At 43.2% G+C, this 22,752-nt stretch overlaps 2 protein-coding genes across 8 annotated transcripts in view; one reads left to right on the top strand and one right to left on the bottom strand.

Annotated features, from left to right (window-relative positions):
- The window catches only part of LOC142557728 (ectonucleotide pyrophosphatase/phosphodiesterase family member 3-like), a 107,893-nt gene extending 101,900 nt beyond the window's left edge, over positions 1-5,993 (bottom strand). The window contains exon 1 of one of the 4 annotated variants that reach the window (XM_075669774.1): positions 5,854-5,993. The gene's annotated coding sequence lies outside the window, so the exon portion shown is untranslated. The remainder of the gene's footprint in view (positions 1-5,853) is intronic. The other 3 variants (XM_075669776.1, XM_075669773.1, XM_075669775.1) reach the window with 3 other exon arrangements.
- Spf45 (splicing factor 45) overlaps positions 5,891-22,752 on the top strand; it is a 32,996-nt gene continuing 16,134 nt past the window's right edge. Inside the window, exons 1-6 of one of the 4 annotated variants that reach the window (XM_075669779.1) lie at positions 5,891-6,030; positions 7,374-7,447; positions 10,980-11,093; positions 14,355-14,497; positions 15,067-15,155; positions 19,123-19,216. In XM_075669779.1, coding sequence (XP_075525894.1) covers positions 5,961-6,030; positions 7,374-7,447; positions 10,980-11,093; positions 14,355-14,497; positions 15,067-15,155; positions 19,123-19,216 — 584 coding nt within the window. In that variant the 5' untranslated portion in view covers positions 5,891-5,960. Of the gene's footprint in view, positions 6,031-6,215; positions 6,280-7,373; positions 7,448-10,979; positions 11,094-14,354; positions 14,498-15,066; positions 15,156-19,122; positions 19,217-22,752 lie in introns of those variants that run through there. The other 3 variants (XM_075669780.1, XM_075669777.1, XM_075669778.1) reach the window with 3 other exon arrangements.

Raw genomic sequence — 22,752 nt, forward strand, 5'->3', positions numbered from 1 at the left:
GGTTTTTGAGCGTGATACCGAACACGCAAGGCACATTTGCTTCCTTATGAACGTCAAATGCTGCGTATATCAAATCAAATCTATTTTTCATACTGTCAAGATACAGAGAGAAGGACTGTGACAAAAAGCTGCTTTTTTTTTTTCATAACAGCTTGACTAGTTCACAGCCTCGTAGAAAAATTTGAGCTGTAACAGCACTACGGTAGATTTAAAAAAAAAAGAGAAAAAGGTATAGGTATATACTGTTGCATTTGGAGGACAATCCCAATTGCTGTCCCCCTGATTTTTGGACCTTGCCGTTGGGTGCGGGTGTTGGCCGAGTTTGAGGAGGACGTCGAGATGAAAACTGGAGGTACATTTACATTATTTACAGTGAGAGGACCAAGAAATTAAGTCATAGAGTCATTACGGGCCGGCAGCAACTCGGACGCTGCGGCCCGTGGCAAGAAGCTCGAAAGAGATGAAGGGAGGAATGATTTCTTGCTGCTCCCGGTCTCGGGCTTTTAACCCCTTCGGTGTCTCGAAGTCACATCACGTTCGGCCAATCCGCGAGCCCGCTCAGGTGTCGTCATTTTCGGCCAATGGCAGGCGCCCTTGCGATTGTGTCACACCCGGCGCACAGGGTCGCTTCTTGGGCCCCAATTGTCCGAGGGCTTACTTATCTCTGCCTTCCCGGTCTGAAACTGCCTTCACAAAGGCGGATGGGGGGGATTGCTGCCAGGGCTTCACGGTCCAATACAGCCGTCTTGCCTCGGGACCCACGTTACCTGGAACAGTGCCAGGCTCTCGCTACACTTTCGGGAAGAGGATGGATGGATGGATGTTATGAGCGTCCCCTTTGGAACGGGGCGGTGGCTTGCGCCACCAAGCTCTTGCTACTATGCTGCCTAATATCCTACCTAGGTTAACCAATGAGAAACAAAAAAAAAGACACCACGTCCAAATTTTCTGATACCCTATTGCGAACTGTGCTTTTGTACGTCTCCGTCTTTTGTCGTTTCCCTACTTTTCTTCCACCAATCCTCCAATCGCCTCTTACTGATGTCTATTGCGGACCTGTTTGCTTTACCATTGCTCCCGCTAAACCCAAGGGCTTCAAGGAGGCCAGTGGTGCCTAAATCGACCGCTGGATAGGCGTCTTCACATTCTAATAAAATATGCTCCGTCGTTTCCCTAGCTTTACCGCAGCAAGCACATGCTTCTTCTTCCTTCTTATATCTCGCTTTATAGGTGCGTGTTCTAAGGCATCCCGATCTCGCTTCGAAAAGTAATGAGCTTCCCTTTGAGTTATCATAAATGGTTTCTTTCCTAATTTCGTTTTTTCCCCTTAAGTAGTTACTCATGGCAGGTTTCTTTTCCATTGCCGCCACCCATGAGATTAATTCAGCCTCTCTGACTTTCCGCTTGACCTTCTTTGTTGCTGTGTTACCCACCCCACAGGCCGCATACTTGCTGGTAAGCTTCCTAGTTCTTTTCCTCCACTGTGAATCGATGTTATTCCTGTACAGATACCTGAACACTCTCCCAGCCCATTTACTTTCCTCCATATTCCTCAGCCATTCTTCATACTCAATTTTACTGCGAGCTTCCCTCACTTCAAAACTAGTCCAGCCCATATCCCCTTGCACAGCTTCATTTGTAGTCTTCCCGTGAGCGCCCAATGCGAGGCGACCCACTGACCTTTGGTTCCCGTCGAGTCCTGATTGTACCCCTGATTTAAAGCAAACAACCGCATTTCCAAAAGTAAGTCCTGGAACCATTACCCCTTTCCACATACCTCGGAGGACCTCGTACCTATTGTATCCCCATAGCGCTCTGTGCTTCATTATGGCTGCATTTCTCTTCCCCTTGACTGTTATGGTTTTTTCCTGTGTTTCCATATATCCATTGCCTTCGTTTATCCATATACCAAGGTATTTATATTCTGTTACCCGAGGTATTTCTTGGCCCTGTATCTCCACTGTCTGTTCACTGTTTTCATTGAATACAATAACACCTGATTTTCTAACACTAAATCAGAGTCAAGCAGTGAATAGCTCCACCTGCGGCGCACGAGGTGGGGGACGCCAACTTGTTTGCACGTGCCGCGCCTCGGGAACGGGGTAGATCTGCCTCTGCGCTCCTTACTTAGGTGTGGTGCGATTCGATGTGGTCTGGTGAAATCGAAGGAGGCTCAGGAAAAGGTCCCGTATCTAACAATACGTATAATTATGCCCCGTTTCAAATAAAGCGTTGAAGTTAGTGCTTCTGTGGCTCCACCAATTGCTTCGTCCGGATCCTCGACTGCGCTGGGACGTCATTCACTTTTAAAGAAGCTTTCATAATGCAAAAAAAAAGGGGTAAGGCGTTTGTATTGTCCACTTCTGTTGTGTCCGTGTCTGCACGCCTTACCTCCCCCCCTCTTTTTTTGCATTATGAATTCTTACCAACTAGCTCCGTTTTCTGTCGTTCTAAAGAAGCCTTTTTTTCTTCCTTTTCTTTTTTTTTACATTTCTTTTCACAGTTAATCAGGCGCTAATTGTTGTGTCCTATAGTGTTTCGTCGTTTGAAACAGCTGTAGTAATTCGAATCATTTGCTGTCCCGATTAATCAGGTGCTCATTGTAGTGTCGCGACGTATTTTTTAGCATTGTTCATGATTGGTGATGGACTATACTATTTCTCTTTTACACCAGTGCTTGTTGAATGAACACTTTGATGCCCCTCCTGCAAGGGCCCACACCTTGAGCCTGCAGTACTGTAAAAATAAATAAAATGCTGCCTAATACAGATCCTAGCTGCGACTGCCTTTCAAGGCCAAGCTGTATTTTTACGGGTTAAAGCCCGCGTTTTCGATTACGGCTTGCATCTTGAGCGCACGCATTATCTAATTAATCCGCTACTGAGAGCGTTAATGGGTTCCCTCAATCATTGAATACCTCGAGTTAAGTACGGTAGGTCAGTCGAGTTTGCATTGCAGTACTGTTTACGCAGGCATTCATGTGAGCTTCCACAGAAAAAAAGAAATAATAATAATAATAATAATAATAATAATAATAATAATAATAATAATAATAATAATAATAATGATGATGATGATGATGATGATGATGATGATGATGAAAAGTTATTACGTCGTCAACGACGTCGTGGGGACAGTTTAAGGCTGTTTAAATATATGTGTTCGTGTGTATACGTGTTGAGTGAATGCTGCGGACTGGTCGTCAGTTCTAGAAAAACAAGTCAGACGCTTTTCACTCCCTCTTTATCATTCACCGCTAGAGGTCGGCCGACCTCTGTAAGAAATGTGGGCGGATCGCTGACGGAGCGCGAGGAGGAATGGCGTTGGAATAGAATCGTTGCGATGCACGATTCACTGTTATCATCTTTGTGGAAACAGAGCAAGTTAACAACGAACAGTGGAACTGTACGAGCCTTGTTCCACTCTCATTCCACTGCGCTCTGAAGAAGCAAGGTTCAGAAACAGTGGGACTGCTACAGAAGACAATTCTGCGTTCTGCTGTTTATTGTTGTAAAGAGCATGGGGATTCCTGGTTGATTATTTATTTATTTATTTATTTATTTATTTATTTATTTATTTATTTATTTATTTATTTATTTCGGAATACTGTCAGTCCCTTCTTGGAATTTTTACAGGAGAGGGCAAAACATACAAATACAGGTTCAGTGCTAACATATATATATATATATATATATATATATATATATATATATATATATATATATATATATATATATATATATATATTGGGAGTCACAAATAAAGGCAAAACATGCAATAAACATGACAATAGTAAATAAAACTGATGATGACGCCTGAATACAATAAGTACACTGAGAGGATTAACACTTGAATATAAGGTTATGACCAAGGTTATACTGAGAGGAATGTAGGCACAGAGCTCTCAGCGAGGGTAATAAATTTGTCTATGGTGCGCTGGGCCGTGACTGATGGATGCAAGCGATTCCAATGAAAATTCCAGTGGAAAAAAAGAATATCGGAAAGTATTACTGTGACAGAAATATTCTTCAAGGGTGAGTGCATGCTTGTGACGTGTTATTCTTGTAGTGTTTATACGAACAAAGTCTGTGGGAGACATCTTTAATGCATTATTAAGCAGTAAATACAAAAACTTTAGACGGTGTAATTTAGCACGGCTGGACAACGTGTAAAAGATCTGTGGCTGAATGCATGCGTCCATAGCAGTTGAAGATAAAGCGCACGGCTTTCCTTTGAACCATTTCGAGTGTTTTAACGTTGCTTTTAGTGTGGGGGAACCAAGCTATGTTAGCGTATTCTAAAGAGCGGACGGATAAAGGTGACGTAAGCTAGAAGTTTTGTATCAGATGTAGAATGACGAAGGGCCCTTTTAAGAAAAAATAACTTATTCATTGCTTTGCTAGCTATGCTTTGAACATGCGTAGTCCAGTTTAATTCAGAAGTGATGACTACACCCAAGTATCGATATTCAGTCACACTACTGATATTCATGTTATTGCAACATGATGATCGCAGTGGCCCTCCCCTTTGGAACGGGTGGTCGCACTCACTGTGTCCTGGCCGAAAAGTTTGAAGATAGAGAGAGATAGGGATATATAGGGAAAGAGGAGAGAAGAGGGCAACTGTCACTGGGTGGCCAATTTCCACCACATCTGAAGACGAGCCTTGGTGCTAGAAGTAACAGCAGCGCCGCGCCCTGCTTCAACGGGCACAAATCTGAGAGCCTCTTAGGCGAGGGAGCAATTCCGAGCACTGCAGCGCAAGGCGCTCCGTATTTTTCATACGCAAATTCGCACGCTCTGCATCGGGCGGATCAAGTGCCGGATAGCTGTCGCAGCTGCGGCGATACACGCACAAGCGTGCGCAGCGCTCCTGCACGCGCCTCAAACATCAGCGCACTGCCCAGACTATTGTCATACCATATATATTCAAAACATTCGATGTATGGATGGATGTTGTGAGCGTCCCCTTTGGAACGGGGCGGTGGGTTACGCCACTAAGCTCTTGCTAGTATACTGCCTAATGTCCTACCTAGGTTAAACAATGAAAAAAGAAAAAAAAACACTATGAACTACCACGCCCAAATTTTCTGATCCCCTATTGCGAACTGTGCTTTTGTACGTCTCCGTCTTTTGTCGTTTCCCTACTTCCACCAATCCTCCAATCGCCTCTTACTAATGCCCATTGCGGACATGTTTGCTTTACCACTGCTCCCGCTGAACCCAAGGGCTTCAAGGAGGCCAGTGGCGCCTAAATCGACCGCTGGGTAGACGTCTTCACATTCTAATAAAACATGCTCCGTCGTTTCCCTAGCTTTACCGCAGCAAGCACATGCTTCTTCTTCCTTCTTATATCTCGCTTTATAGGTGCGTGTTCCAAGGCATCCCGATCTGGCTTCGAAAAGTGATGAGCTTCCCTTCGAGTTATCATAAATGGTTTCTCTCCTGATTTCGTTTTTTCCTCTTAAGTAGTTACTCATGGCAGGTTCTAAACGGCAGATTCAAAACGAGCGCTATCTGCGCGTAGTTGCGAAATGGCGAAACAACTTGCCGTTTATTTTGACGTCGTACCGTGAACATTACAGCGGAGTGAAAATAACATTATGTATTATTGTCACGTCCACCGTCGAAACTTCGTAATTTATCAATACGCCGAGGACCGGCGTTTTGGAAATACGGTTAAGTTCGTTGGATAAGTGAAGACAGTGAAAACATTCAGGAACCTCTTAGCCGTGACTGCATCGTATAGCCGGGAGCGACCTGCTACCAAAGTTTGCCACGACGACGTGGGACGCACCTGATCGCTCGTTACGCGGCTGCAACTTAGTGGTTAAATGGTGTTTTTGTCACATACCTTTCTCGTGGCGGTTTAAAAACGTGCCGGAGTGTCCGCACCGGCTGCCACTTTTTCTGTGAGCCTCTTGCTGATCGGTGCTCCCGCGCTGAAGCGCTCAGACTACCATGTCTCTTTACGACGGTCTGGGCTTGGACTCGAAGGACAAAGGTCCGAGGGATCAGAAAGCTGATCTCGGTGAGCTGATTTTCCTCTTTCTTGAAAGTAACAGAACTACACACCGCTAGGTGCGCACTTCGCCCTTTTCTAGAGTTCAATATAGATTGTGTGTCTAACAGAGCCAATCTTCTGTACAGGTACAATAACCTCCGTGGAAAACGCTGCGCAATTTACAGAAAATGATGCTTTCACTGAACAGCATAGTAAAGTTCGTGTCAATGTTCGGTTTATACTTTCAAAGTAGATGCGAATATGCGGTGTTGCAGGGTTCGTACACCTTGAAGTCCTTGAACATCCCCGAGTTTGTAAAAGGAGATGCAAGGGCCTTTGAAACTCCTTGAAAATAAGTGTGCTCCTTGAATTCCTGTAAAACTGGGGTTGGGGGCGACTTTTGAACATTCAAAGTAACAAACTCCGAATGGGGCTATGCCATGGACACTGTCTATCGGGAAATGATCCTAAATATTTTCTTTGCAGAATGTCGCTAAGCGATGCAATGTGGCGTACCCGCAGCCACCAACCACAGAGGTGTTTAAATTGCCATTTCCGTCGTGGAGCTAGACAGAGCTAGATGAGGCGAGGCGACCGAGCCGTACCACTGTTTTTGTTGTTTTGCTAGTTCACACTGCAGCGATCACGGTTCCATTTTCGAGCCCCAGGCCCTAGAAATGCCTGGTGACAAGTAAGCTTGTTACGTTTGGATTTAATATGACAAGTATTTTTGGCTGAAGCCGTACACTACTAACCGTCATGCTAGAAGCTGATTAACATCATTACAATGGGAAAGTCAACTTTGAAAAGCCACTGAAAGGGCTTGAACCATGCGTCATACTCAGCAGCTGCTTAGCTGCAAGAAATTGCAGCTTAGAAAAAGGAGATTTCACTTTTTTCCAATGTATGTGTACAAACAAAGTTTCTTTCCCACTCCTTGAAATTTAACATTTGTCATCCTTGAAATCTTTTAATTGACTTTGTATATTGAGTCATATGTTCTGTATGAACCCTGATGTTAGTGATGCTACCAAACCTGACAGTTAATTGCAGTCACACTTCACCAGTAGCCAACCTACTAAAGCTGTTAGTTCATCATCTGTGCTCATTACAAGCTAATGTCAAAGTTATGTTAGACTGTATAAGTCAGAACTACTAGCATTTTACACATTGAATTCATTCTCGTGATTGTGATGACAAAAATCAAACCAACTGTCAAAGAAGGTTGAAGTGAGTGAAACCCAAGACGGGGGATTCTGACTAATGTCTTTTTGTTTAGTAGCAGCTGCATTAAATTAAGCTCATGATTCCCCCCAATCCTTCCTCGAAATTTGACTCATAACTTGACTTTGCTGTATTTCCTTTTCCAGCAGGATGGTCATCGGGAATAAAGCTCTTGCAGTCACAGCTGCAGCTGAAAAAGGCTGCCATGACACAGCCCAGGGTAAGTGCTCGCCAGAACTGGGGTATATCAGCAAATCTCTTGCGTATATTTCGTCTTATTGCATGCCTTGTCGCCATCGCTTTGTCTTCTTAGATGTAAATCCTGTAAGTCATGACACAAGCAAAACTGCACTTTGTGAGAACTTTTATGGTGTGGTTCTCTGTGCTGTTTTGTTAGGGTTTTGGAAATGCTACAAAAATGGTTTAACAAAAGGGATATGTTAGTATGAGGAAAGGGCTTACTTCATATGTGAATATTTTAAATTTGTAATAGAAGAAAATAATAAAGGGGCCAAAGAAGTAAATAGAGTTGTTTATACAGTTGAACTTCATTATAACCAAGTTAGATCTGAGACGAAAATAAGTTTGTTATATCCGATGTTCATTATAAGCACAAGCTCTCAACAAACTAGGGTTGCCAACTGTCCTAAATTTAGCAGGACAGTCCCGACTTTCGAGTCAATGTTCCAATCGATCCAGTCAGTATTGCCAAATGTCCTGACTTTGGCTTTTCTTTCTACTGGATAACAATAAATAGACTTGATTTCCTCTTTATAATGCCTGACAGCTTGATTGCACATACTTCTTTTTTTTTGTTCTGTTGTACTGTCATAAACATAAAGAGGTTTTCATTGTTGTGATCTTATTTCCGTATCCATATTGGTGGCCGTGTTAGTCGGGCAACTACATTGCAACTTTCTTGTTGTAAATTGCAACACCCTAGCTAGCACCAGAAAGATTTGTTCATATTCATTGCATGTACAGACAGGTGACTCCTGGCACTGACAGGATCGGTCGTCGCCAGCCACCCTACAACCCTGCCTCCACACCACATACTCGACCCCTACAAACCACTCCCCCCCCCCCCCCCTCTGGTCACGACTGCATTCACTCGAGAGTTGGCAACCCTACCAGAAATTGATGTCAGCGAGAAACATTCCATACCTTTTTTTATTATACCACATAATTCGTTATATCCATGTACAATATATGGAGGTTTGACTGTATCCTTCAATACCTACCCCATTGGCTATGGCATTGGGCCGCTTAGCACGAGACGGTGCGTTTGATTCTTGGCCACAGCAGCCAGAATCCGATTAAGGTAGAATGCAAAAATGCTTGTTCCACGCTTGGGTGCATGCTAAAGAAACCCAGGTGGTCAAAATTTATTCATAGCCCTCTAATTTGACGTCCCTCGTAACTTCAATATTCCATTAAATTAGCATTCTAGTGCACCATACTTGCAGTGCCACTTGAAGGTAGAGCTGAGTGAAAATCTTGCTTAAACCCAACAAGGCGTTGTGTAAGAAGCAACAAATTAAGCATCATGAACCATGGTTTTTCATGCTTCATGGATAAATGTTTCAAAAAGTACTCCTCTGTGCAGAAAAGATTCCTCTTGGAGAAAAAGAAAAGCTGCTATTTCTAAGCCAATCTTGCATAAACAGCTTAGTAATTCTAACTGGTATAATTCAACTTTTCAACTCTTCTACTGGAGACTGATATCTGGTTAATTTCCGTGCCTTTCCTCTTCATCTCTTCAACTCTTTTAAGACTGAACCAGCAACTAAAGCAAGCTTCAGTATATAGTGTGCCCACATATTTTGCCACATAAAATTCAGAGATGCCAAATAGTAAATTCTTGAATTACTACAGATTTATGAACAAGACGAAAGGGAACCGAGGGCCCCGATTTTCATTAATCGTATCATAAAGAAGCCAACAAACAATAAATACCTTGGTGTCTTTGTTGCCTTCTTATGATACAGATTTATGAAAAGCGGGAATGTTCTACTTATATTCATACTCTTAAGGAGGGACTTGGGCCTCGAGCAATACCATTATTGATATTGCTGCTAGAGGAATGAAATTTGTAGGTAATATGTAATTTAATGTGCTTGATGCAAACATGTAATTAGTTTTTCTCTATATAATGAGAAAAATATTTTATACAGTTTTTCCTGTTCCCTTGTTTTTAGATGACTGGCAGAAAATATTTTGCAGTAATAAATGTAAAAGTTATGTGAAAATATTCCTGAATGCTCAAGGAGTGCAATAAGCATTGTCTCATGTTTCTACCTCTGTTCTATCCAAAGTTACAAAAGTTCAAAATTGTAACTTGACATGCAATATATGTATTTGATTACCTTCCTCAAAATTTCAATATGTTTCAAGGTGCAGAAATGTGGTATTATAGGCTTATTGCACTCCCTGGGAGCCTAGTTATCAGATAAAGCAAAAATTATTCAAATTGGATGAGTAGGCAAGTAACTATGCCTCCTGGAAAATTGCTGATTACCAAAAAAGAGTGGATGGAGAAAAGTGGAAAAAACTAGCCACCATGTGAAAAAAGCATTTTATTCTCCTGGATGCCTGAAATTGTCATAGCCAATGGCTCAGAAGGCTCCAGGGGAACAATCTGGATGGGGATTTCCTCGCTACTTCCACTTTGCAGCTGCCTGAAAAGCTGCCGAGGACATTCACTTTTGCCGAGGACATTTTTTTTTTTTTTCGCAATTTTTTTGTCTCAAAACTTGTGTCCCGCCTTAAATAATTCATGCCACTGAATCTTGATCATTTCCACTGGAGGTCATCACAGGTCCTAAAATAATGGACATCCTTTCTCCTAAGCTGAAATGAAGACTTGGCCAACTTGTTAAATACAAATTTCAGCTTTCAAAGTTGGTGAAAGGTTTATTAATAATGCTACGAAATTTATGTTTGTACATATTATGAATGCAGCTAGGTGCATTAGAGAACCATAAACAAAATGTCTATTGTTTCCATTTGCATCACATAAATAGGCTTGCTTTTTACCTTGTTCTATTCTTGTGGGATGACTTTGTCGAAGAGTCAATATGTGCAGATGGCAGTGATGCTGCAACCTGATAAGTACAGTTCACGAGAATTGCATAATATATTTTTAACTTGTGATTCTTACATCTTATTATACGTAAATAGTTTTAAGAAAAGCCCCTGCTTGTTTTCAATCCTCTTACATTGAAATTATATCTGTAATAGTTACCATGTTCTGACTAGCATATTTGCTGCTCTTTGCTTGTAGTAAACAAGCCATGATAGTGGTGTAGTGACCTACGAACTTTTTTGATGCTTCTGCGATAGTGCATTTAAGTGTCTGAGCTTCTGTAGCTGTATTTCAGAGAAATATCTTGGCAAAATTTGTGTATTCTGATTCCAAGGTAATGTTGATGCTAAAAGGTAGTGAGATAAGAGGGGGAGGAGGGGTGTATAAGCTTTCCCGTATGCTACTGCCCATATCTTGAAATTCATGTGCACTCTCTTGATTGCATAGGCAAGTGCAGACATTGCTTCTGAGTTGCAGGAACTTTTTCTTTGCTTTCATGTTCCATCAGTATCTTAAATGATGGTACAGTGAAGGACCTCTTGTGTGATCTCTAGTGCGCATTTTCTATTGAAGCTCCTCTGACATTTCGTTCAGTCATTCCATTGTGAATTGTTTAACTGTGTTTGTGGAGTGCTAATGAATCCTAAACTGTGTTTATCCATTGCAGCGGGACATTATTCGCAAGGGAACTGCAATCATGGCTCCTGTAATGGACCTCAAGTCCAGAAGAGATGACCCAGATGAAATGCCACCTCCTCCAGCAATCTTTGCCCAAGCCAGAGTATGTGCATATTTTATGCATTTCTTTATTATTGACTATTCCTTGTGAGGAAGAGTGTTAGCATGCTGTCATTGCTACATTGCCCATGTGTATGTGCATATGTGCGCATACACTGCATGCAAATTATGTGCACTCAACATTATATTGACGCGTGAACTTGCTTATCTTTTATGCGTGAGCACTTTTTACCGTCTAACAGATGTTGTCGCTCAGCGCAGGGTGCTCCTGCATGTATCGAAAGTTTCTGGAGTGTTATCAATGCTTCTATCCGCTGTCTGTTGTCGCCGAACCTTGTGTAATCTGATTTGCATGTATGCACGACATGAATGGTGTAGAACTTTCTGGAAGACACGCGAGCACCAGCTATTACTCTGGAACTTTCAATGGCCCATATATAAAATCTGACATGCTTTACCTGCTGATCAAATTTTCAACGGTCGCCGACTGTGTTCGCCGCTGTCGTTGTTCCTTGAGTGTAGCCTATTTTTTAGGGCACAGGTTTGCCCAATAAATTGCTAGTTTTTTTACTCACAGCTTCGCTGCTTTCTTCCCCGTCCCTACCACGTGACATCTGGTGGAGGTGCTTTGTGTTCATGTACTGGACGACCCCACAAAGCCGTGACCCAAGCCGAACGTGGAAGACAACACCAACGTCGCCAAGAACCAGTGAAATAGCTGCAGGCTACAAGGACTGCCCCCGGAGCACGGACTTTTGCCTGAGACAACTAGGAAAATTGTCGCCAAGTCAACCCCAATGGCAGCCCCTGCGTCCTGCAGCAGCCCAGGGAGTCTCCGACGTTCCGTGGTTCAACATTCGAGGATCCGTAAAGCTGGCTTGAGACGTATGAGAGGGTCGCTACATTTAACAGTTGGGACATCTCATCAGTTTTCATCACCAACAGAGGAACGGCCTTTACAGCAGAGCTAACCCAAGCCATTGTGCAATACAGCCAGACAAGCCAGAGGAGAACAACTGCCTACCACCCTCAGACGAATGGTCCTACGGAGCGCCTGAACAAGACCCTCACCGACATGCTAGCAATGTATGTCGACATCGAACACAATACATGGAACGCAGTCCTGCCGTACATAACCTTTGCTTACCACGCGGCAGTACTAGAAAGAACGCAGATCATGCCATTCAAGCTGGTTTACGACAGGAATCGGGCAAATACTCTCGACGCCATGCTGCCTCACGTCTGCGACGAAGAGAATCTTGACGTCGCCACCTATCTCCAGCATGCCGAAGAAGCCTGACAGCTTGCCCACCTGCGTATCAAGGACCAGCAGAGGGCAGACACTGCAACCTTCAGCGACGGTATGTCAACTACCAGCCCGGTGGCGGTGTTTGGGTTTGGACCCCTATACGCCGACAAGGACTTAGGAAGAAGCTTTTGCGCCTCTATTTCGGACCCTACAAGATTGTCCAACGCATTGGCGCACTTGACTATGAGGTTGTGTCAAATGGCATTTCGCTATCACAGCGGCGCCGCTCACGACCTGAAGTAGTCCATGTTGTGCGACTTAAGCCATTCTACCAGCACTAATGAACTTTGGGAACTTTGCATTGGTGAACTTCGGACTTTTTTTTTTGGACTGTGTTACCTTAGACTTTGTTTCTTTGTTGTTTTGTTACTTTTGTTTACCAAGTGCCCTGTTGTGTTTCACTCTCCTGTTATGTTGGTAGCATTGGGACGATGCCTTTTGAAAGGGGGGCATTGACATGTGAACTTGTTTATCATTTACGCACTTTTCTCCGTCTAGCAAATGTTATCGCTCAGTGCAGGACGCGCCTGCATGTGACGGTAGTTTCTGATGATCATGTAGTGATGATCATATAACGAAATAATGGATATAACAAAGTAAGTTAAATTCCCCTTGAAATCCCCATAGAGATTCATAGTGCTGCACATGCAATAATGGATATAACTAAGTAATAGATGTAGTGAAGTAATTGTGGCTCCCCCTTCAACTTTGTTGTATGTTTTAACAAGGTTTTACAGTATAAAGAGAAAGATGCAGCATACTAGTGGTCAGTGCCCCATTTGGCTTACATATATGCTACAACAATGTAGCTCATACCAGGAATGCAACCAGCAGTCAGACAATAAGACCAGCAACATTTTGCAATGTGACAGCTTCCACCCTGCTTTCCTAGTTTGGGCACTCTTGCATCCAGATGGACTTGCAACTGGAATATTCTTTTTTTTTCCAGTGAAAGAAATTTGTTTTAGAACTGTTGACCCAGCAAGAGCTTGCTTGATGAAAATCTTGTTGTCAGTATGGATTCAGGAAAACTGCCAAGTGCAAAGGAGTAAAAAAACTTGCAGGGGTGGCCTCGAAAGCGGCTTGCATGCTGTAAAATATTGAAACGGGCAGAGATATAAGGTTAAATGGGACCTTACTTACTATTCAAAAGATATGACTGGTACAACCAGTATGGCAGAATGTTAGGCTTGCCTCACTACGTCGTCTCTTTCGTCTTGTTGGTGATTGTCTCCTTTGTCGTTTTCGTGGCACCGTGACATAACCCCCTGCGGCGAAAGACCAACCCGGCACCTGCTAGATGGCGGCCGCATGGTATGGCTTGGGACTACCCGACGCGGACGACAGGGAAGCACCGGCTAGAGCTATTTCATAAGTGACTTCACTGAGTTGTCGGACGACGTGGTAAGGGCCAGAGTACCAAGAGGGCACTTTTTCCACTAGGCCCACACACCGTGAAGGAGTCCAAAGGAAGGCGAGGTCACCGGCAGAGAAATGAACATCACAATGACGGTTGTCACAAAGAGATTTCTGTCTTGCCTGTGACTCGGAAAGGTGGTGGTGAGCAACCTGGCATGCCTTGGTGACTGTTTCTATGGCACCATGGGTGTACTCAGATAGGGACTCAAGAGCAGTTGGCAGGAACATGTTGAATGGCAATGTCGGGTGACGTCCAAAGAGGAGATAGAAGGTGGAGTAAAGAGCGGTGTCATAACGTGACATGTTATACACAAACGTCACAAATTGGGGGGCGGCGTCCCAGTCACAATGATCTGAGGAGACATGCATAGAGAGCATATCTGTAAGCGTTTGGTTCAGGCGTTCAGTGAGGCCGTTCGTTCGAGGGTGGTATGCTGTTGTTAAAAACATATGTATGTTTTTGCCATCACATTTTTGGGGCAGTTAATGAGATTTTTTTGTTCTTACGTGTAGCCTTAGTGGTAGCACCCCTTGCATCTGAGTACCAATATTGTACTGGTGGTGTGCTGTGTGCAGGAAGGCCCCAACACAGCATCCCTGCTGGGTGGAGACTGGGATGTCCGGTTGGAGTATGACCCCCTGTGGCCCAACGACTATGAGAAGTTGACCAAAGAACGTCGAGAGCGGAAAGAGAAGGAAGATCGTAAGCATGATGATAGGTGGGTAAAAATCTCTTTGTCATTGTGATGGAATGCTTTAAATGAAATACTATGTGCCAAGGGAAGGGAAACATGATTGAATCAGATGGGCTAGGAAATCTCCTTGCGCAAATTGCGTTCAGTCCATGTGCGGCACGAACAAAGGCTGACAGAAGCCCTTGTACTGCAGTGGACTTAATCAAGCTGATAGAAAGGATGAACACATACGCTGTCTCAGCCATGTGAAATTTTCCAGTAGCAAAATGGACAATCAGGCGAGTTATTTCTTGTTCATTTTTGAAACAGCACAAGAAAGGACAAGAGACAAGGGGAAGAAGCAATCAGGATGAATGCTGTCACACAGGACAGTGCCTGTTCTGTGTGCTTCTTTCTATTGTCCTTCATCCCGTTTTGTGTCCTTTCCGATTGGTACAGTTTTTTTTGTGTCTGCCATTAAAGATATGACTGCACCATTTGTGAAAGAAATATGCATATAGGTTTGTGAATCCTTTGTGTCCATGTCTACGCCTGTGTGCCTATTGTTTACTTCATTGCCAGCACATAAAATTTGCTCAACGTGCCTCCTCTAGGAAGCGGCGAGAGAAAGGTGACCGGGATCGGGACCGTGAAAAGGACCGTCCTCCAATTGACGATGCCTCCCCTCCTCGACCTTCCAGAGGTATGGTTTCCCAGGAAGTAAAATAGGTGCCAGGCTTGTAGTTAAATGCTTAACAGTGCCAAAGGGAAAAGCTAAATGCGGGTGCAGTTGAAGTGCAGATGATGGCAGTATTTAATTGCCCAATATGGGTGCAATGCTTGTAATCTGTATGGAGGGGTCCTGAACCACTTTTTGTCAAAGTCGAGAAATGTATTTGAACTTAAAATGGACTATTTCAGGAAAACATTGCCACAAAAAGTACTTCAGTGTGTTCAGCAAGAGTGTCGTCAATCAAAGGTCGCCTATAATCGCCTTCACGGTGCTCCCACTCCTTCAATTTCTTGCACTGTAAAGGCTACGGCAGAGTGATGCATGCCCATAACGCTCCACATACTGAACATCACCGTGGTGCGCAGTTCAAATTTGATTTTGGATGTTCACGTAGATGCTACTATTTTCGATTTTGGCACGTACGACATGGCAAATGCAGTTGTCCTCAGCGAGCGGACTTGTTAAGGCACACCCCGGCAGCCATGGTGTCTATGCTACGTAGCAAACCGCAGCTACATGAAAAAGCGCGTATGCGCAGCATTTGCTTTGTGCACGGCAGGGCTTGAGAGCATGCTCATATGCTCCAGTCTGACCATGCTATGCAGTGCAGACCAGCTTTGTCCCACACCAGCTTGGCCAATGGATAGTAGCCACATCCAAATTGCGCATTTTGCGCGATAGCTCAGTATGAAGCGAAGTCTGCCAAGGGGTCCAGCCAGGAGCGGCCCGGAGTGAGCGCGCACTGTGGGGCGTATTTCTGTTCTGACCTTAAGTTTCACATGGTTACAGGATTGTTGAGTATTCAAAACTATTAGAAATTAGCGAGACCCGACGACCATGACACTGATGAGCAGTATGGCCGAAGTTCCTATGGGGGCAGCCAAGCGTTAGCAGACAATAGTTGGTGATGGTACGATACTTATCCTACCAGAAGTACGTAATTCTTATCGACATTTGAAATGCAGATTTTTGCTTAATTCAGTCTATTTATTAAATTGCGTCAATAAACTTACACAGTAACAGTAGGAAGAAGTGCATTGATCCAAACACGCTTCTTGATTGCTGTAAACTACTGGCTAATAGCAGACGCCTGTGGGAATCTACTATATGACGGAATGTAGCAGCCCGAAAAGAGTGAGAAGATTTCTGTTGAAAAGAGTGTCTGAGAAAAAAGGTGACTTAGCGCTCTGCTTGCAAGTTCCACGCACTGCGCATGACTGCAAAATGTGACTGAGATGTTCACAACAGCGTATGTTAGCCGCAGACTGCATTTTTTCACCAAGCCTGAGAGATGGTTTAGGATTTAGGACCACTTTAAAGGGGCCCTGAACCACCGTTTTTTGAAGCCTCGAAAAACACCTTGGAACGAGTATAGTACCTACCAGGAATACATCACCGAAATAATTTTTCAGAAAGACGTAGTATGAGCATACATACTGGGAGTGCAGTAGTTACCTTTACCCTTTGCCCTCATGTCCTTTGTTTTGAAGGAGCAGGGCAGCGTGGCGGCACTGGTAGTGGTAGAGTGGTGGTGCCTCGCCTATGGCCGCAGTATATTTACACTACACAGCAGGCATAGCAATGCGCAACTGCCACACAGGGCTTGAATGCATGCTCACATGCTCCAGTCTGGCCGTGCTACGTGGGGCAGACCGGCTTTGTCCTGCACAGATAGTAGGCAAATCCATATTGTGCATTCTGAAGTATTATCAATAGCTCGACATAAAGCACATGTAGCTAGGAGCTGCCTGAAAGTGAGCACACGTCCCTTGTAGATGCTAACCGCCATTCCTCGCAAGGCATGGCAGGCACAGCTTATGTGTTGTGTGGAGTTTAAGTTTCACGTGGGTCGAGGCTAGTTGGCTGTTCAAGTTTGATAAAAAATAGCAAGCACTGGTGGCTACAACATTGATAAACAGTGTGGCCAAAGTTTCATTCCTACATGGACGAGCGCAGCCAAGTGTGAGCTGACGATAGTTGGTTTCTTTTCGAAGTGCATAATCCTTATCTAAATTTGAAGCAGATTTTGACTTAATTAACTCTAATTCACTCTAATTCAGCCTGTTTCATTCACTACGACAACTGTTATACACAGCAACTGCTGGAAGAAGTGCGCTGATCCAAACAGGCTGCTTGATTGATGTCAACTATCGGCCAGTAGCAGCGCTCTATGGGAATCTGCCCTCTGACGTCAAAGGGCAGCCACTGGCAGCTGAAACGGCCAACCAAGAGGCCCCTGTTGAAAAGAGAGTTTCTTTAGAAAAAAGTGACTTTGCGCTCCACTTGTGAGCCACATGCGCTGCACACGAGCTCAAGATTTGGCTGAGATGTTCGCAGCAGCGCATGCTATCCATAGAATGTGTTTTTTCACTTAGCCCAAGAGGTGATTCAGGACCCCTCTAAGCAATTGTGAGCAAATTTTCTTGTGTTTCCTCTATGCTGCTGCTCCTAAGCACCAAATACAGTGCCAGAAAGACTGCAGTTTCAACATGAGGGTAAGAAACTTGCGGCATCTTTGACTGGCTGTTCAAATTGCTTAATAGGAAGGTTGTGCAGCACAAGAAATAAGCTTTACTCCAATAATGAATAAAGAAGCTAAAGTATGATAAAAGCACGGTTGTCACTGATTGTGAAGAGCAGTGTCACTTTGAACATGGATGGACAAAAGAAACAAAGGTGAAAGATAAAGACAGATGAAACTTAGTTGTCACTGTTAGGCCCACTTATTTTTGGTCATCCCTTCCATCATTACATCATTGGTCCTCCTTTCCATGACTGTTGAAGTGTTGTTGGGGCACTGCAAAGTGACCACTCGAAGGTGCCAGTAACAGCAAAATATTTGTGACTGTGAAGTAACCTGATAAAGCTACCTTGGCAAACATCCACAACTAAAACATGAAGCTTACTTCCCTCCATTGAGAAACATTCTGAGCACTTTATGTCAATACTTCAATGCTTGCAGAACCCTCGCCAATCTTCCTTTCAGTCTTGTTTTCCTTTTTTACAGCGAAGCTGTTAGCCTCTAGTTTGTTGCGATTTTTTGTCGGCTCGTGTTCATCCAAAAACAGTACTGCCACCTAGCGGCCACAGCCACTCAGACAGGCCTCAAATGGCAGTGGGAAAATGGCTTTGTGTTTGAGTTTCCATATAACGGAATTTGTTTTCTCGGTTACTTTGAAAAATTCAGTTAGTTCAACAAGGCACTTGCACTTGGCGGAGGGCCTAGAAGAATGATGATGTATGCTGCACTTGTGCACACAGGCGTGTATGTATGACATACATGTGCACACAATGTATTAGTCCTTGATGCTTGGGCACTCTGCCTGTTGCATCTGTCACACAGCGTATGCTGCGACCGTAATCGGCATTATGGCAAACACTGTCCAAAAACAGTAGCACCATCTAGCGGCTGCGGCCACTCAGGCAGACCTCAAACGGCAGCTGGAAAAGGGAGCGTATGGGCTGATGCCACTAGACAGAGCACTCCTTCAGTTGGTGGCATGTGGATTGACGTTAATCGGTGCAGCTTAATGGCAGATGGCGGGGGCTTTTTCAACTTGTCTAATGATGGTTGTGCTTGTATAACATTGGCAGCAGCTTTGCTGTACTTTTACAGGGTGTAATGGAGATGCATTTTTTTTCTCCAATTTGCATGGCTTGCCACAAGGCATTGGAGGGATATGTTATCAGCTGGTACCGAAGGGCAGCTGCTAAGGCAGATGGACGTAGCAGGTGCCACTTATGTGCACATGGATTGGCAGTTTCTGTATTTTCTTTCTTTTCATTGTTTCCACATATAGAGCAAAAAGGACTGACCTTATGGCTTTCTGAAACCATCTGAAAAATGTAGCTTTTAAACTAATTAATGAAGCACATCTTACCCTGTGCCATTGATTGCCTTTGATGTTAAACCTCGTTTGCCTTTCTCGCTTTGCAGCAGGCTTAGCAGGAGCAGCAATTGCACCACCGCCTTCACTTGTCCAAGACACGGGTGGCCGAGATGACCCTGGCAGTCCAAGACCAGGCATTGGGTATGTGGCCTCAACTTCCTCCGACATTTGCCAATAAGTGGTGTTGTAAAACTGCATAGCCATGTTGCAAGGCCTTGTTCTTAAAATGTTTGTAGGGAAAAGAAGCAACAGATTGGAGAAAACCTATGCTCGTGCCATGCACATTCAAATACAGTAAAACCTCGTTAATTTGACCCTCATTAATTCAGAAAATTGGATAATTCGGACTCGTCCTCTTGTCCCGGCAGGCGTTTGTATTATTTAGCGCAGTTAAACTCTCATTCATCCAGACAACTGTTGGAGCTCGGCGAGCACGGAGCACCGCAAATGTGCAGCACAAAACAGCAAAAATGGTGCTAGCGTCCAACCAAAATGAAGCAGCAGAGTTTGCATCGCCATAGTCATTAGTGGAAATCATAGGTGAATGACAGCAATGCCAGAATGCTTCATCCCTACTTATGCCTTTAAATCCTTTATCCTTGCATTTGCTGCTGTGCATAACACTTCATCAGCCATGCACTTTCATAACTGCGTATTCACCATCCATGATCGCTTCGATAGCAACCACGGTTTTGTTTGCAGTGGTTGTGGCAAACAGTAGTTTAGTGTTGACTCTGTGCAAAGCTGTCAAGGATGAAGAGTACCGGCTACAGCACGATGAACAGACAATCTGTTCGCTGGCTAAAAAATAATTGGGATGTGCATGCGATAGTGAAGAGCGTCTCAGATGAAGACGTGCGCTGCAGCCGCGCTGTGAAGGAAGTTGCGAGGCTTTCGCCGCTGCGAGTGCTAATCAGTCACCAGACGATGAGAATTGCAGTTCCAATCTGCTTTTGTGCAATTTAGAAACATGATTTGCTGATTCATTCAGTAAATAAAAGCATGTTGACATAGTAAGCATTCTTTATTGTTTTCTTGATACTCTCGATAATTTGACATTTGGTTATTTCAGACATTTTTTTCGGTCCAGTGAAATCCAAATTAACGAGGTTTTACTGCACATGTGAAATGCAGAAACAGTCTCATTGCACAACGATTGAGTCAATTCTAATTAAATTGACTGCATTGAAAAGAAAGAAGGCAAATTTTGGAAACTTTTGTGAGCATGCCTTGAACTGCTTTGAAAAAGTTGTTGACAGTCAATGAATAAAAAATAATTGAAGCATTGTGATTGCAGTGCTGTAACTCTGAGCAAAAACATATTGCCACGGTGTAATTTTGCAATAACCATAACAATACGAACACCATTCTGTGAATGGCACCTTATAGTACAGTTTAGAGTGGACAAATTTAGTACTATATAGTACAGGGTTTTAGAAGATCATGGGTGGAAGCACTGCACCAATTGCTCCATCCTGCATCAAAACATCAGGCTTCAACAAATAATGTGGGGACACATTGTCTCTTGCACAGCTCATAAAATCGCTGCATTTAGTGGGATGCGTGCCTTCAGGTGTAATCACAACACTGTAGCCATGTGCTTGTCATATAAATCCAATCCAATTTGATCCATCTTAGCTGTAAAAAGCTTATGGGGAAATACATTTTCTTAGTGCATAGTCTAGCTTGGCAATTGGAAAATGAGCTAAAGTAAAGACGTTTAGGTTAATTGTACGTATTGGTATAAGATCTCGTTTTATCCAATTTCACAAAAAGGGGAAGAAAAGCCTGAACTGTCCAAGTGTCAAATTAATGAATGAAGCAAGAAAAACCAACCAGTGCTAGATTTGAGCCTGTAGTTGCAGAGCGACAACTATTTGATCAGAATTTAATATCTTCAGAATTATTTCACACTCAGCCTTCCCTTGAATTCAATATCCCTCGAGAATTGGATGCAAGCAGATCCTCTCAAACACTCATGGTTTGTGACTTGCAACCGTATTCACCAAATTTTCTGCAAAATATATATCTGCAGTCCACAATACACCTGTGACCATGCGAATGAGGCTATACAAGATCTCCTACTAGAATGTCTACGACATTTTTCATTTCATTTATTTGTTGTTTGAGACATACAGCTGTCTCAGGTGCTGCAGCAAGAGGCAGTATTCTAGCCCGACAAAGGCTGCAGCACCCAAACAATGTTGACACTCTGCAGCAAACAACAGCACAAGTGTTACAATTTTCAAAATATGATAACATATCAAAACGATAAACAATTTGAATCTCAATCGAAACATGTTAAAAAAGGAAAACAAAACAATAACATTGAGGTACATAGGGAAGTTATACAATAAAGCAGCGAAGAAAATACGTTTAACAGATTTCTTGAACCTTGATTTCGAGGTTTGTAACTGTTCCAGGATTGTGGGATTATTGTTTAGTAACGTCGATATTTGAAAGTGTAATGCCTGTTTCCCGTAGTTCGTGCGAGTAAGCGGTGTAGAGATTGTGTCATGTCTGAGATTATACGGAGTTTCTTTGGTGGCAAAGGTCTGATTAAACTGTATATGATCAGCTTGACGGAGACGGAACGCCTCAAGCGATAGTTTGTGCAAAAACAGGTGGTCTATATGGAGTATGCCAAGCTTATCAAAAAACGTTTTAGTATATGCAAGAACAGGTAGGTTACGAACTGCCTTTACGGCTCTTTTTTGCAGCCTATATAGTGACATAAGGTTAGTTTTGGTGGTAGTTGCCCAGACCAGAAGAGAATAGTGTAGGCGAGAGTGTATTAGTGTGTAATATAGCTGTTTCTTTAAATTGACATGACACTGACAAGCAACACTTAATGCCTGATTAATAACATTGAACCACAGGCCCTTACGCCTCAAAAAGAATGTATCTCTATGGTAAACATACCCATTACAAACACTAGTACTAATGACTGTTCAGAAATTTGTGACAGTGAGCAAATACATATCTTGATTGTGAGCTTACATATTGTGAGCTCCCTGTATGGGGGTGTTTTATTTTTTTTTATTTGACCTGACGTTGTTCTAGTATTATGTACCTGACTTCATGTGCCTTCTATGAGATTACTCAGTGTTTTCTATGCAAATTACTGCTTCAAAGTGGCAATTCTGCTGCTACAAAACACTTCAGGCCACTTTTACCTCTGACAAAAGGCAGCTGTTTTCTTTAAGAGGAGTTTCACGAAACCGATGCGAGCAAGCTAATGGTACCACAAAAACTTAATGTATTTTTGTTTCGTCTGCCTTTGGCGCTGCATTGATCGCAGTATAGAAATTACCTTTATCTGTTTCTATTGCAATGTTAAAGTTAGAAGTGTGGTCTTTGGCTGCTTTAGAATGCAATGTAATCTATCCTTGTTAATAAAAAACTAACTAGGCGCAAGACAATGACATAAGTATCTATGACATCATGGTGTAGGAGATTCAAGGTGGTGTCGCCACCTGTCTTTCATTTTTGCATCTTTTCTGGCTTGCCAAGGCTACTCTCATGGTAACAGCGGCATTTTCTCTTATTGTAGAAGGGTAACTTACTAGTCATTACTAGTAAATTATTAGTAATTTACTTAATTTATTTATATATTTGAATAGGGCATTACACAGAAAGGAGTGGGAACATCAAGTACTACAAACAGAAATACAGAC

The sequence above is a fragment of the Dermacentor variabilis genome, chromosome 9, assembly GCF_050947875.1.
Source record: "Dermacentor variabilis isolate Ectoservices chromosome 9, ASM5094787v1, whole genome shotgun sequence".
Taxonomy (NCBI): Eukaryota; Metazoa; Arthropoda; class Arachnida; order Ixodida; family Ixodidae; genus Dermacentor; species Dermacentor variabilis.